General features: G+C 38.8%; 1 protein-coding gene across 2 annotated transcripts in view; it reads right to left on the reverse strand.

The window, feature by feature from the left end:
* The window catches only part of CNTN6 (contactin 6), a 230,795-nt gene that overhangs the window by 131,623 nt on the left and 82,397 nt on the right, over positions 1–16,775 (reverse strand). For both annotated transcript variants that reach the window (XM_030570683.1, XM_030570684.1), the window contains exon 3: positions 8,611–8,737. In XM_030570683.1, coding sequence (XP_030426543.1) covers positions 8,611–8,737 — 127 coding nt within the window. The remainder of the gene's footprint in view (positions 1–8,610; positions 8,738–16,775) is intronic.

Here is a 16,775-nt window from a genome sequence, read left to right on the forward strand (position 1 = left end):
ATTTTTATAATATAAATGGTACCTGAACATGTTTTATGGCCCTTGCAAGTGATGTCATAAATTTGGTTATAGAAATGTTTTAGAGATATAAATCAGAAAGCATTATACTTCAAAGAGCAGAAGAAAGAGGGAAGGTTTTATATAGCATGCCTGAGATTGATAATGTAATAATGAGAATGCTGCTATTTTAAAACATGATTTGTCTTTGTTAGTCTGTTAAGTAGAAAGATTGTGTCTGCAACACTTCACAGCTACTTACAAATGCCAAAATAAACATTAGATTTCACTGAAAATAAATATTCTTTATTTTTTAAAGGAAAATGTCTCAGGGCTTTACCATTAGTCACATTAAGATGAAATTAACATAACTCAAGTTAAAGCCCAAAAAACTAGCATTCACATGGGTTGAAGCCCCTCAATAGGTCCCGCTCCAGTGGTGGTCCTGAATAACATCTGAAGCCTTGTCCTTGCATATACATATGGTTTTAGCACTACTGGCTCCACATGGGTCTTCACCTAATCCAGTTCCCACACTCCACTCTACCCACTGTTCACATCCTGCACTAGCATGTGAAAATGGGGTAAACCCCTCTGTGGCCTGCAAAGGACGTAGCCACTTCCTAGATGGCTTAAGTGGCACAGATGCCTTCTGTGAGCCTTCTGCCCCAGGGGAATTTTGTTTGTTAATTATCCATACAATCACAGAGCAAAATATAGGGTACTAATTAGCTTCAGCAATAAGATTATTCACAGTGATAGTAGTTTAGCTGAACTAGGTTCTACAGTCAAAAACTTGAAACAAACATTTTTATTTTACAATCATTTCCCACAAATGTAAACACTGGAAGCTAGATCTTCAGCTGTCATAAACTGGCATAGCTTCATTAAGGTCAATAGGGCTATATCTGTTTACATCACCTGAGGTGCTGGCCCTGCTGTGCTTTGCAAAATACTTTATATGAACCAATCACTGAGAGGGTTTTCTCCATAGAATTTGATTGTAAGGAATATTTGCGAGTAGGAGAAGAAGCTTCAAAGAATCTTGTGAATTGTCATTGCATACTGTATGGAAAAGCTTGACAAATATGTACAAAGAAAGACAAGAAACATGACCTTGGAGGAGGATGTATGCTTTTAAAGATGAGAAGTGATTGATCAAATATCAAATCAATTGAATTTCGTGAACAAATTCTAGTAGCTTTAAATAATTTAGCTGGATCCTCCATATCTCTGATTTCCGTTTTATGAGTGCCTTAACATTAAGGAGTCTAGTGGCAACTGCAGAACATCAATATTTTGCTTGCCTCCAGTTGCTGCTAATTTTGATCCTTGAATTCCTATGTCCTATTTTATCTTTCACGTTGTTATCAAGACAAGCAGAGCTGTAGGTAATGGCCATCCATCAGCCTTTCATATGAAGCAGTTCTGTATATCACAGTCAGGATTTCACCATATTTCATAATTTGTGTACTGTGCATGTTCTCTGGACCTTGGTTCTCCTTTTAGTTTTCTAGCATAGGAAATACTGGTATTTAGTTTGCCAGTTCTCTTTAATTTGGGAATCAATCACTGAAATAATCGCTGTCATCATTACATGGCTCCCAATTAAGCTCCATAATTGTTTTTCAACACAAATGCAAAGTTGTTGGCTTAGTTGCAGCAAATGAATTTTTCACAATATCCCCATAATCATTCTAATCACCATGGTACAATGATTATTAAACTGTGCATATAGATCAGAGGTTCAGCTCCTGGTGTGGGCTTTTTTCCTAATTAATATGTTTAAATCAATGAAGGAACAGAATTAACGAATTCATGAGATTGCCAGACAAGTGTTTAATCATAGCATGTGTGCCCTAGTGTATTTATCTGATATTAACTAATCCATGAAGGATTATTTCAAATCATTTTAATATCTTTATATTAAGCCCAGTTGATCTAACAGTTTTATGAACCTTTTTGAATGCAACCATTTAAAATATATATTTTATCACTGCATATGGAAAATGCATCACTGACTAATAATTTATCTTCAGAATAAAAACCAATAATATTCAAGTCACTGAGCTTGGTTTAAATATTTATTTAGAAAGGAAATGTTCTCAAATTAGACTGACAAAAACATGACCTCCAGTAAAGTAAATACTACACCTGTTTCATAGATTCATAGAGTTTAAGGCCAGAAGGGAACTATATGAACATCTATTCTGTCCTCCTACATAATACAGGCCATAGACTGTCTGCCATAAATCCTCCATCAAGCCCATAACTTCTGGCTGAGTTACAGCACATCTTTTAGAAAGACCTGTAGTAATAATTGGGGCCTAGCTGGGCTACCCCAGTTGTGATCCTAAATGTAAGAAAGTGAATCAAAGTTTTTTAAAGGTCTCAATAATCTGTAACAATAAATATTTATCAGAAAAAGATACAAAAGGGAAACAGACTCAATCAGGCCAAATACAAAAGGCCTACAGATATAACTCAAGGACTATGTTAAGATCATGCCCTGGTAAACAACAGAAGTGTGGGACTGAAAATCAATGGACCAAAACAGGTGTGTTGGAAATTAGAACTAATTGGTGGACAAAATAATGAGGGCTTGAGTTCTGTTTCCATCCGCCTCCCCCATTTTGGGATCCTCAGAAAGATACTTTGGAGTGAAGGAATTAGTTATCATGGATGCTGGCTGACTGACAGATGGGAGAATAAGAAGGAGTGAGCATCTTCCCACTGTCTCCTGGGACCTGGAAATCCACTGTGACACCGTTGGAGATTCAACACTCTAATCTTGAGAGTTGTCCTGATGAGATTGGGCCAGAGAGGTGGACCTATAAGATATTTTAACCTCCTCTAGTTCAAGCTAAATCCCAAACACTACCTAAGATGTGAGACTTTGTGTCCCTCTCTCCTCAGAGTTTTTTTCCCCTTTCTCTGCCTTATTTCTTGTTTTTCCTAACCCTCTCCTTTTGCCTTCTGTTTAATGAGTCAGTCTTATCCAGCCAAAACTGTGTACTTTTCAACACTGCTGTAAACCTGTAAAAGCAATGCCCTAAAAATCTCACTGCTGCTACAAGTTTGCCAAGTCTCAGAGTGCCTAATAAGATGGTCTGATGTGCTTGTATTTTATTAGCTGAGAGAGTACAAAGTGAAAATAAACACCAGAGACAGAAGCTGCATTTTCTATCTTTACTGTTCTTTCCCATACCCTCCTGTACTTGTCTTTGTTATAAGCATTAATTAGAGCAGCCATATTACCTCCCTTTCATCATTGCACCTGAAGAAGCACTATCTATAGATCCAAGAAATCATGGACTTTCAAATCAGATGTGCATAGAAGCAACATCTCCCCTTTATCTCAGTGAGATAGAATGGATTCTCTGAGGCAAGTTAGAGCCAACTCAGGTCAATCAAATTATTTTTATTGGTCCTTACTGATGCTCTTGTAAGTGGTTAAAATATTTATGTACAGCTCAGTGGCACTCACCATTCTGATCATTACAACCAAAAGCCAAACTGATCAGGAAAAGGGCTGGGAGAGCACACTAAATTTTCTGGAAATCAGAATTGTCTCCATACAGCATGATGAGCACTATGAGCAGGGGCAGTTCCAGGCCCCAGCACACCAAGAGTGTGCTTGGGGCTGCACACCACGGGAGGCGCTCTGCCGGTTGCCGGGAAGGGCGGCAGGTGGCTCCAATGGACCTCCCGCAGGCGTGCCTGCGGAGGGTCTGCTGGCCCCGCGGCTCTGGTGGAGCATCCGCAGGCACGCCTGCGGGAGGTCCACCAGAGCCGTGGGACTGGCGAGCGGCAGAGCGCCCCCAGCGGCGTGCTGCCATGCTTGGGGCAGCAAAATGGCTAGAGCTGGCCCTGAGTATGAGTGGTGCTTATTAGCACAGTAGTGTCAAGGAAATGGACCGCTTGTGTGGATTGGTCTAGGCTGAGGTTGATGGTGGGATAGAAATTGTTGAAATAATGATGGAATTCCTCAAGGGCTTCTTATCCATGGGTCCAGATGGTGAAGATGTCATCAATGTAGCATAAGTAGAATAGGGGCATTAGGGGATGAGAGCTAAGGAAGCGTTGTTTTAAGTCAGCTATAAAAATGTTGGCATACTGTGGGTCCATGTGGGTATTTGCTCCAATCCCTCAGACAGAGACAAACACCTACAAGATCTCTATCAAATATTCTTAAAACTACAATACCCACCTGCTAAAGTGAAAAAACAGGTTGACAGAGCCAGAAGAGTATCCAGAAGTCACCTACTACAAGACATGCCCAACAAAAAAAATAACAGAACGCCACTAGCTATCACCTTCAGCCCCCAACTAAAACCTCTCCAATGCATCATCAAAGATCCACAACCTAACCTGAAAGATGATTCCTCACTCTTACAGATGTTGGGAGACAGACCTGTCCTTGCTTACAGACAGCCCCCCAACCTGAAGCAAATACTCACCAGAAACACCACATCACAGAATAAAAACACTAACCCAGGAACCTATCCTTGCAACAAAGCCCAATGCCAACTCTGTCCACATATCTATTCAAGTGACACCATTATAGGACCTAATCATATCAACCTCACCATCAGGGGCTCATTCACCTGTACATCTACCAATGTGAATATGCAATCATATGCCAGCAATGCCCCTCTGCCATGTATATTGGCCAAACCGAACAGTGCAAAAGAATAAATGGACACAAATCTGACATCAGGAATCATAACATTCAAAAACCAGTAGGAGAACACTTTAACCTGTCTGGTCACTCAATAACAGACCTGAGGGTGGCAATTTTGCAACAGAAAAGCTTCAAAAACAGACTCCAATGAGAAACTGCTGAACTCGAATCGATATGCAAACTAGATACAATTAACTTAGGCTTGAATAGAGACTGGGAATGGCTGAGCCATTACAAACATTGAATCTATCTCCCCATGTAAGTATTCTCACACTTCTTATCAAACCGTCTGTACTGGGCTATCTTAAGTAGCACTTCAAATTTTTTTCTCTTACTTAATTGGCCTCTCAGAGTTGGTAAGACAACTCCCAACTTTTCATGCTCTCTGAATGTGTATATATATCTCCTCAATAAATGTTCCATTCTATGCATCTGAAGAAGTGGTCTGTAGCCCACGAAAGCTTATGCTCAAATAAACGTGTTAGTCTCTAAGGTGCCACAAGTACTCCCGTTCTTTTTATGAGTTATATCGATTGTAACTGTTTTACCCCTTGCCTTTGCTTTTCCTAACACTTTTACTTCTCTGTTACCTTTATCTGGATTTGGTTATCTTTTCCTGGAATGTATAATCAAAGGATGTGAATTTCAAACTCACATGAAATTTTATATTCAGTATGCAAGAGAGCTCATTTCATCTCTTGCAGTCAGTGATGGGAAAAAATGCCATGTGTAGTACCTGAACAATCATAAGTCATCACCCACAGTTCAAACAAGAAATGAATAAGTATTACAGAGGACTATTTGTGAACAATCCTCGGAGTTTTTTAAAAAATGAAAAGAAAAACAGAATAATGAATAAATTAGAGAAAATCAAGATATGCTCATAGATATTTTGCCATCAGAAAAAGAGGCTAAGTATATTGGTAAAATCATTCATTGTGAATTATTGACTCCACTCTAATGAAAATACTCAAGTGCAATGAATTAGAAATTATCTTGCAAGCCTACATGATATTTTTTCCTTTCATCAATATTATATAAGGTACAATAGAAATACTGGGCCAAATATTGTTATAAACAACCAACTTTGCTGGACATTAAAAGGCATAGTAGGGTATTAGATTGGGAGGGAATATAACTAGATATTTATGTTGTTTTACTCAGTATCTAAAGTTAAATGTCTATCTATACTTTTGTTTTCATTGTAATCTGGTCTTCATTCTGCTATTTCTAGCATAATGTAGAATATAGTGTCTCATTTTTTTGTTATTCCCTATGCCCATTTCAGTGCGCTCTCTCCCCCCATGTATATATATTGGTGTGGTTGCTAAGTATTATGGGTTTTTGAAAAAAAGTTGCAAAAAATTATGACTATCGTCAATGGATATTTTTAATAGTTATAATGAAAATCTTATAAAAAGACCTTTAGGAAAAACTAAACATTTATTATTATTATTATTATTATTGTATTATTTTATTTTCATATCCACATATTTCTTTATATAGAAAAGTACCAACTGGCAAATTATATTATATATAACTTTATTCCCATTGTAGTGCTTCTGTGTTTATGAATCAAAGAAAAACATTGCAGTAGTCCTTGCAATCCTTAACTCCACACTCAGCATAGCATATTACTACAATTTCATACTGGTCTTGATTTATCTAGATATATGGGAACCTAACATATATAGGCCGGATCCTCAGATGGTATAACTGATTTAGCTGCTTTAAAATCAAAGGAGTTAAGCTGATTTACACCAAGGTCTTATTCCTGCTCCCAGTAAAGTCAATGCAAGACCTGAACAGTGCAGGTGAGGATGAAGCTCCAGGTGAGGATCTGACCATATAAGTGTACCTAGGGCTTTGCAAAATATTTTATATAATGCAAAGCTAAAAATGATGAAACTGATTCTGACATCACACTAGTTGTGTGTCACTGTAACTCCATTCACTATAACTGAGTTACTCCCAATTTACACCAAAGTAAGTGAAAAGGGAGCAAGTGAGAGAAAACAACACCAAATTATTCATCCCATCTCTTGTTCATTCCATTGTATTTTGGGGGTGGAATGAAAATAGGCAGGATGTGGAGCAAAGGTGATAAGGTTCGTGGAATGTGGGAGAGGGAGAAAGTGAGAAACAGAATAATGGAGAGGAGGAAGACGGGGAAGTAGGAGAGTATGGGGTGTGACTGAGAAGAGTTCATATTCCAAGGATGTGTGTCCACAGGGACATCAGGGGGAAGATGCACAATGGATCTGTGACATCTCACACAAGCTGAGGATCTGCCCCAGTGACTCAGGTTCTGAAGGCTACTCCTGCTGCTGCAGAGACTATTTGTGCATATGTGTGGAGGAGAGAGAATATACTGCTGGGTTACCAAGGAAGCTCCCTCTTCCCTAGTTCACTGAAAGTGGGGAGAGTAGATGTATTGGAGAGCTTGGAACTCAGCAACCTGAAGCAACTGATGGCCAGGCTGGTAGGTAGCAGAAGTTCATGGGAAGAGGGCTGGAAGACATATATATAGTGTATCTGAAGAAGTGAGGTTTTTTTTACCCACGAAAGCTTATGCCCAAATAAATCTGTTAGTCTTTGAGGTGCCACCGGACTCCTTGTAGTTTTTGAGGTTACAGATTAACATGGCTATCTCCAATACTATATATAGTGAGCAGCTACTGTTCCAAAAAATGGAGGAAAATGTACTTCCTCATATATAAAACTCTGAAAAGATTTAATCGCTATACATTGGCATTTAAGAATCAGAGAAAGCCAAGTTCCCATTCGCTACTGGCAGCTTTGCAGGGAAAACCTTCACTTCATATTTAAAAGTTATTGAGCATATTCTCCAATTCATTAGGTAACACTTGATTTCCTTCAATATCTTGCATGTACGATTTCTTTCCTCAGTTTTCTTTTTCCAAAATCTTTGCTTTAACCCCATTTAATGAGGAAGATATAGCATCCTTTTCTAAACTTACAACTTCTCCTTTTATTAAACTCAAGTTTTCAGAACCTTGGAGCAACATACTATGTTTAAAATAAGTCTAAGGTTACTGAACAAACAAACAATGTTATGGACCTAGATTTTATTAAGTGAGCCTATTGGGTATTGCAAGCTAGAACTCAGAACTGTGCCATGCTGTTTCTCTTTATAAACCTTATAAATATATACATAAAGTGTTAGAATTAGAGTTAAGCAAGACTTGTGGTTTTTTTGCATTGCAAGCTTTTATAATGAAAGTTTTTGCAAATACTTATGCACAGCAAGACGCTACCCTTTTCTGGTTTTCACAGCTGTTCTGTTTATTTTAAGTAATGTTGTAGGTTTTTAAACACTTTATGGGAAATTTTCAGTGGTATGTTTTTTTACTGTAAAAGCTCATGAAATTACACAAGCGAAAAATGACATTTTGATAACGTACTCTGCAAAGTTGATGTATTTGTGTATTTGTTCACCATCTTTTTAAAAAGAATTCTGAACAACTCAGGCCTGATCCAAACCAATGAAGTCAATAGAAAGATTTCCATTGTCTTCAGTAGGATTTGAATGCAGCTCAATGGGACGTATATTTTCCCAAGGGCCTATTTTTTGTTTTGTTTGTTTCTTGCCCTTACATATGGTTTCTTAGTAATATTTTAAACAGTGGTTACTTTGAACAGTTTATATTGTCATTATTAGGGTTTTTAATTTGAGTATCCAATAAAATTGTTACTCAAGTGAATATATTCCATTTTTGAGGGTTAGATTGTGCCACTTTTATCCGTATGGGTGAGTATCTACTCACAAAGGTAGTCTCATTGATCCATTAATAGCATTAGTGTGTGTGTTATCACTCACCAATGTAAGGGATGTGCTACTGAGCTTTTGATCAACTGTAGTTTAAAACATTTACAGGGAGACCACACAGTTGCAAAGATGACTTCACCTGTAGTATGGCAATGGATATCCTTTGGCTGTACAATTCAGCAGTATTTCAGGATCCTCTGAACCAATAGAATAACTGATGTCATATGGCTCTTGAATAAAAATAGGACTGTGAAGAGTATCTTCCTCTGTGAAATAAAACAATAATTTAAAATTAGCCTTTTATACGTAGGTAAGAGCTTCCAGAGTTCTTGTCTTTGTTTAAAACCTAAGACCTTGCAAACTATTATATTAGGCCTCAGTCTTCAGGTTTTTTCTGTAATGGAGCAAACATCCAAAATCAGATTCATAATAACATCTCATTCCAGGGGATTTGTGGCTTATTTACATAATGAAAGTGAAGAGTAGCTTGTTTACATGATTCCTACAGAAATTATGTGTCTATTACATCTACTCCCTCTCCTATCAACATCACACTTATGCATAAAGATTATGAGTGGAACATCACACTTATGCATAAAGATTATGAGTGGAAGTGGAGAAGGACAAAGAGGTGTCATTCTATCAATCTATCCTTAGTACTTGTATGGTGCTCAACATTGCAGTATCAGAAGGCCTCAAAATCGTTAACATATTTATCCTTACACAGTACCCCTGTGAGGCAGGGAAATACTATTTATCCCCATTTTACAGATGGGGAGCTGTGACACAGAGAGACTTACTGAATTGCCCAAGGTCACACTGGAAGTCTGTGACACAGCAGAGAACTGAACTCAAGTCCTAAGATAGTGCCTTAACCACTGGACCATCCTACCTCTCTAAAATGTTTAAAATTACTTTGGTAGTGCTCACCAGTTTTCTGTATGCATCTCAATATGTTTTTTTCTTGGAAAATGATGATTCATTGGTTACATGTCGTGTAAGGTAAAGACTGTCAAGTATTGCAACACACTTAAGTATACATTTAGGTCCTGATCCTGCAAGTAGAACCCCTGTACCTGATTTCAAGGGTCTATCAGCTTGCAACTTGCAGGAATGGGGCCTTATAAAGTATACTACAAAGCATAAGGAACCCTTGTTGCATGACTGGTTTAATCCTCTTGCTGTTATTAAAGCTTCTTCTATTCACAGATGAGACCAGAATTTTACAGTTTCATAGATCTAAAACCAATAATGTTTGACATTTGCAATAAGTCCATTGAGAAGATATTATCAAATGAAAATCTTATATATTTTAACTTTATTGCTTAAAAGCTTTTAAAGGATTCCAGCTGATCGTCAAGACAGCACTGTGGAAAAGGGATGCTCTATAAAAGGCTTTTCAGCGTAGAAGCATTTTTTAAAGACTTGTAAGAAGCAATCTCTCATTTCCTATTCCCTGGTACAGTCTTGGCTTGTTTATTTTATTGTTATCCTATTTAGTGCTTAATTATTTATATTGAATAATATTCTGTGGGACAGGGATTGGTCACAATCAGATAATACTATAAATATTTATGTACTATAACTACTGTTAGTTTTGTTATAATTTGTTTCCTGTCCTACACTTTTGTATTGTGCTGTGCTCTTCAAGAGCTTTTTGTACAACCCCAGAAGTGCCTGCTGCTCCTTTTGTAGAAGTGTAACATAATGTTGGCGACCAATCTTTTTAACAGATGGTTATATCTAAATACCAGTGGCCTTGTCAGGATTCCACCCAAGGTTAAACACAAGCCTTTCCAGTATATTTTAATGTTAAAATCGGCCCTTGAACTAATTCTGCCCACTAATATAAACTATATTCAGCCTACACTTCAGGAATTACATAAAAATTCACAGAACTCAACCTGACTGTGAGTGTATTTTTATGAGTAGCACTTGGTAGAAGTAGCCTTCAGGAGACGTGGAGTTAAATTGTGGTATTAGTCTGAAGAGATTGATTTATTTTACACTGAAATAGCTGTTTGGGAACACACATCTCATTTTTTAAAGAGTATCTTGTATTATAAAGGAAATGGTAGGACTATACATACATTAGATACACTAGAAAGATAAAACACATCCACCAAGTTTAGGATATAAAGCTAGAGCTACACAATATTCAAGCCAGTAAAACAGCTAAGATGAGCTAGTAGTTTGAAGGTAAACCATTAAACTTCTCTGAATGTTATGAGAGATATTACAAATGATATAATAGACCATAAAATGAAGTAAATCATATGAAAAAGCATCAATTTCCATAACTGTTTTCATTCTGCTGAACTTTGTAGGCTATATCTGAACTTGAATGAGACTTCAAACATTTCTTCACTTAGCCATCTCTAGTGGACATAAATTAAGCTTCCCCAAAAATACAAAGCAAAACCAGTGACAGGATGTAAAAGATAGCAAAGCAAATACATAACTGAATATAACCACTGACACCATCTCACCATTTGTCTTTAGCGGGATTATCCATGCTTTAAAATAAATATGTACTTAAATGCCTTGCTGGATCAGGGCTTAAATTCAAAAATTCAGACACAGAACAAAAAGACAGTCCTTGCCCCAGTCTCAGGAAATATCTAAGTAGGGCTCTCATGTATCTCTGCTTCCAGTGATGTCCAGTTTGCTTGTACTAAAACTACAGACATTTTCCATATTGTAAAACGAAACTTCCACGCCACTAGTAATCGAGACCTTGATAATTCCTTCCCATATTGCATAGGGAAGGCAACAAATTAAGCTCATTTGGAGTGGCAGATAGCATAGGAGCCACTTTGGAGGTTGCTCCCATTTCCCTCAGTCCTGTTAAAGTGTCTCCACAGACAGGTGCTCCATGAGGTGAAAGACGGGAGAAAATATTCCCCTCCAAGTCCATTAGCACCAATTAGCAATAAACCCCATCACATTTTGAACATCCCTTGGGGTTGAAGGGGAGCCACTGGTAGGGACCACAAAAGACCACAGTCAGCTGTGTTACCATAGAGATGGGAGCTCCACTGAAGCATTGGGCATCCTTATAGATGACTTCTACTAATGTCCACAAAATTTTACGCATATATTTTTTTGGTTTAAAGGGCTGAGCTCCATTTATCCAATTCCTTGAGGGGCAAGGCAGGTCAGACCCCTTCCAGAGAATGCAATGCAGAGTTTGCCCTAGACACTTCCAACAGATTAAATATACTGTTCTTTCTCTCAACATTTCCTACAATGCTACTTTTCCTCCACTTGGTTCCTCTAGATCTTTCTAATACTACCCTTAGTAGGACATTTGTCAAACTGACCACCCACTGTGTAAATAACATTCATCTAAATTCTCTCTCTCTGTGCCTGCTGCTTTCTTATTTTTACCGCCTTTCTGAAATTTGATGTTTATTATTCCAAGGGTTCAGCCAAATTATCCCTCGATTGCCTTTCCTTCCATAAGTGCAATGTGCTTTTCTTGCCTTATGTGTTAATCTACACAGCCCTTTCATCATTATTATCTTCCTATGGCTCATGGCTAAAATTTTCAAAACCACTTTATTTTTTTTGAAGCATTAGTGCCATTTTCAAACATGAAACATGATTTTGGCCCTTAGAACTCTTAAGTTTCATTAAAAGTCAATAGGACATAGACTTCCAAGGGCCAGATTTACAAAGCTATTTGGGTAACTTAAGATGCAGAGAGGTGCCTAGTGGGGTATAAAAAACCACCTGTGCAAGTTAGGCACTTAACTCCAATTGAAAGTCTCTGTTACTGCAGTATGATGTCAAATCTGGATACACTAACTGACATGTGATCTAAAAGGCCCTTTAAGGGAGAAATGTGTTACTTACCCCTATTAGAAAGGGTATCCCAGCATTGTGCATGACTTTTTTTGTATGTCTCTGAAGATGGCTTCTCTGACATGAACCTCTTGATACCAACTGGCAGAGAGCACAGGGGATCAGATATATGCATATTAAGTTTACCTAAAGTGGCATGTGAGGTCTCTACCAACAGACCACTGGTTGTCATAATGATTGTGAAATGTACATATGGAGAAAGTTTAAGGAATTATGTTTCGGTACTGAAAAATGTGTTCTCATTATATGTGAGTTAAGGCAGGTCACCGGGAGGCAATAACCATGCTCCTGTCAGCTAAGAGAGAAGAGACGCTTCTCTCTCTCTCTGGCTGGTCAAGTGTGTGTTGTGTATTGTCTGCATCACAGTGGAGACCTAGCTACAGTCTGAGACAAATGAGGCACAGATAGGGGAAAAACAACTAGCAGGGGGCATCCCATTTACGAATAAGGACAACAATTAGAGTAGGGGGTCTAACTGGGGTTGCAGGAAGCATCCTGGATCTTTTCCTCTGAGGAGCCAAGCTGACGGTGTGGCTTGTCTCATGCATGGAAGATCACAGCCAAGCCTGGCTGTACTACAGTAGAAGGATTTCGCGTGAGCTTTGCCCTATAAGACATGACTGTAACTAGTTAAGAAAGCTTGCAGAGGGACAGCAGGGTCTGTGTAGGCAGAGATGGGGGTGCTCATGTTACCCAAGTGCAGTGAAATTAATAGCTGACCCCTAGAAGGCACAGACAAGGCTTCCTCAGGCTAAGGGCAGGTGGCAACCCTTCCAACCTTGGGTACCCCAGGAAGAGCTTCAGTTTGCCACTGTCATCCTGTCTTCTCTGTAATATTTTCTCTGCGAGCCAGGGCAAATGCCACCAAGTTTGTCAGAGTATATTTGTGCTGTTGGAGACCATAAGGATTAGGTTTTACCAGCATACATTTCTTCGGTTGAATTGGGAACCCATTCCTTATTACCGTCTCTCTAAGAAAGGTCAGGCATGGTCATTTCTCATTTCCTGACTCTTCTTGTAGACAATAGTCATATATTTTCTCCCATATTGGCCAGTTACCACCATTCCTCCACAACTAGTTATGGCAAATGTGTCTTTTTGGCATCTCTTGCTCCTGTACACATTGAATTTGGATTTTTTGTTTCAGTCTATCAGAATAACAGCATTTGGCTAAATGGATGTATTTGTTCATAAACCTTGGCTGTGAATCTTCTGCTTAGTGTCTGAAAGCAAATACAAACTCTCATTATGAAACACATCCTTATAAAGTTAAAATGTATGTATTTCTCTATGCTGCCTGATCAGTTTGAGCTCCATAAACACCATAATTATGCTAGCTTGAATTCAAATGTGGAATATGGAAATGAAATAACATTCCTTTAATCATTATGTGATATTGTCTTGAACCAATATAAAGATTAACTTGGATATGATGGAAGCCTATTTTTTTTTGAGAATCTTAAATGAACGGAGGATTTCAATTTATTTTCCTTTAGACTGTGTAGGCAGCACATTTTCTGTTAGGTGGACTAAAGTAGTCAGTTCAGATCCAGTCAAACAGTTTTAGTATGTTCCTCTAGATTTTTACCTGTTTTTACTCTGTGTGTCACTTCCAGTAAAGTCAAGTAAAACTCGTATATTTGATATGCTTGGGATCTGAAGGGCAAAGAACAGACCTGTAGCTCCCCTTCTTTTGACTCCCTGTCACAAATGGATTTATATGGGGCAGAAATATACAGGTTTCCTTTTCGTTATATGAATTTTATGTAAAATGGAATTATAGTCACTATTATTTCATTAAAAAAATCACAGAATATCAGGGCTGGAAGGGACCTCAGGAGGTTATATAGTCCAACCCCCTGCTCAGAGCGGGACCAATCCCCCAATAAATCATCCCAGTCAGGGCTTTGTCATGTCTGACCTTAAAAACCAGGAAGGAAAGAGATTCCACCACCTCTGCAGGGAACCCATTCCAGTGTTTCACCCATTATGTACCACTATAATCACTATTATAGTGCAGCCTCTATTCATTATAGGTGAAACTGGTCCATGCATGAAGTGCACCACTTAAACAGAAAGGCCATAGAGGGCTTTTGGCCTTTCTGCATTCTGCAGTCTCCAAAGAGACTACTAACATGAGAGGACACTGCACATGGGTAGGGCCCATAAATGGTGCATAAGCAGAAGATCACTGGGGTACGGCATTTCTTCTTAACTGTATTGTGATAACACGTAAATGCCCTAGTCTGGGACCTGGATTGTGCTAGGTGAAATACTAACAAATAACAACAGGACAATACATGCCGTGAAGAGCTTAAACTGCTGCAGCCACTCTTTTGTCCCACAGGCTTGAGTAGCAGACAGAGAAGAGTTGTGTTGCTATCCCATAAGATGAATAGACTCATAGACTCATAGACTCTAGGACTGGAAGGGACCTCGAGAGGTCATCGAGTCCAGTCCCCTGCCTCATGGCAGGACCAAATACTGTCTAGACCATCCCTGATAGACATTTATCTAACCTACTCTTAAATATCTCCAGCGATGGAGATTCCACAACTTCCCTAGGCAATCTATTCCAGTGTTTAACTACCCTGACAGTTAGGAACTTTTTCCTAATGTCCAACCTAAATCTCCCTTGCTGCAGTTTAAGCCCATTGCTTCTTGTTCTATCATTGGAGGCTAAGGTGAACAAGTTTTCTCCCTCCTCCTGATGACACCCTTTTAGATACCTGAAAACTGCTATCATGTCCCCTCTCAGTCTTCTCTTTTCCAAATAAACAAACCCAATTCCTACAGCCTTCCTTCATAGGTCATGTTCTCAAGACCTTTAATCATTCTTGTTGCTCTTCTCTGGACCCTCTCCAATTTCTCCACATCTTTCTTGAAATGCGGTGCCCAGAACTGGACACAATACTCCAGTTGAGGCCTAACCAACGCAGAGTAAAGCGGAAGAATGACTTCTCGTGTCTTGTTTACAACACACCTGTTAATGCATCCCAGAATCATGTTTGCTTTTTTTGCAACAGTATCACACTGTTGACTCATATTAAGCTTGTGGTCCACTATGACCCCTAGATCTCTTTCTGCCATACTCCTTCCTAGACAGTCTCTTCCCATTCTGTATGTGTGAAACTGATTGTTCCTTCCTAAGTGGAGCACTTTGCATTTATCTTTATTGAACTTCATCCTGTTTACCTCAGACCATTTCTCCAACTTGTCCAGATCATTTTGAATTTTGACCCTGTCCTCCAGAACAGTTGCAGTCCCTCCCAGTTTGGTATCGTCCGCAAACTTAATAAGCGTACTTTCTATGCCAACATCTAAATCGTTGATGAAGATATTGAACAGAACCGGTCCCAAAACAGACCCCTGTGGAACCCCACTTGTTATACCTTTCTAGCAGGATTGGGAGCCATTAACAACTACTCTCTGAGTACGGTTATCCAGCCAGTTATGCACCCACCTTATAGTAGCCCCATCTAATTTGTACTTTCCTAGCTTATCTATAAGAATATCATGCGAAACTGTATCAAATGCCTTACTAAAGTCTAGGTATATCACATCCACCGCTTCTCCCTTATCCACAAGGCTCGTTATCCTATCAAAGAACGCTATCAGATTAGTTTGACACGATTTGTTCTTTACAAATCCATGCTGGCTATTCCCTATCACCTTACCACCTTCCAAGTGTTTGCAGATGATTTCTTTGATTACCTGCTCCATTATCTTCCCTGGCACAGAAGTTAAACTAACTGGTCTGTAGTTTCCTGGGTTGTTTTTATTTCCCTTTTTATAGATGGGCACTATATTTGCCCCCTTCCAGTCTTCTGGAATCTCCCCGTCTCCCATGATTTCCCAAAGATAATAGCTAGAGGCTCAGATACCTCTTCCATTAACTCCTTGAGTATTCTAGGATGCATTTCATCAGGCCCTGGTGACTTGCAGGCATCTAACTTTTCTAAGTGATTTTTTACTTGCTCTTTCCTTATTTTCTCTTCTAAACCTACCCTCTTCCTGTAAGCATTCACTATATTGGACATTCCTTCGGACTTCTCAGTGAAGACTGAAAGAAAGAAGTCATTAAGCATCTCTGCCATTTCCAAGTCTCCCGTTACTGTTACCCCCTCCTCATTGAGCAGTGGGCCTACCCTGTCCTTAGTCTTCCTCTTGTTTCTAATGTATTGATAAAAAGTCTTCTTGTTTCCCTTTATTCCCATAGCTAGTTTGAGTTCATTTTGTGCCTTTGCTTTTCTAATCTTGCCTCTGCATTCTTGTGTTATTTGCCTATATTCATCCTTCGTGATCTGACCTAGTTTCCATTTTTATATGACACCTTTTTATTTTGTAGGTCACGCAAGATCTCAAGGGTAAGCCAAGGTGGTCTTTTGCCACATTTTCTATCTTTCCTAACCATCGGAATAACTTGCTTTTGGGCCC

This window comes from Gopherus evgoodei, chromosome 7 (genome assembly GCF_007399415.2).
Source record: "Gopherus evgoodei ecotype Sinaloan lineage chromosome 7, rGopEvg1_v1.p, whole genome shotgun sequence".
In the NCBI taxonomy this organism is placed as follows: domain Eukaryota; kingdom Metazoa; phylum Chordata; order Testudines; family Testudinidae; genus Gopherus; species Gopherus evgoodei.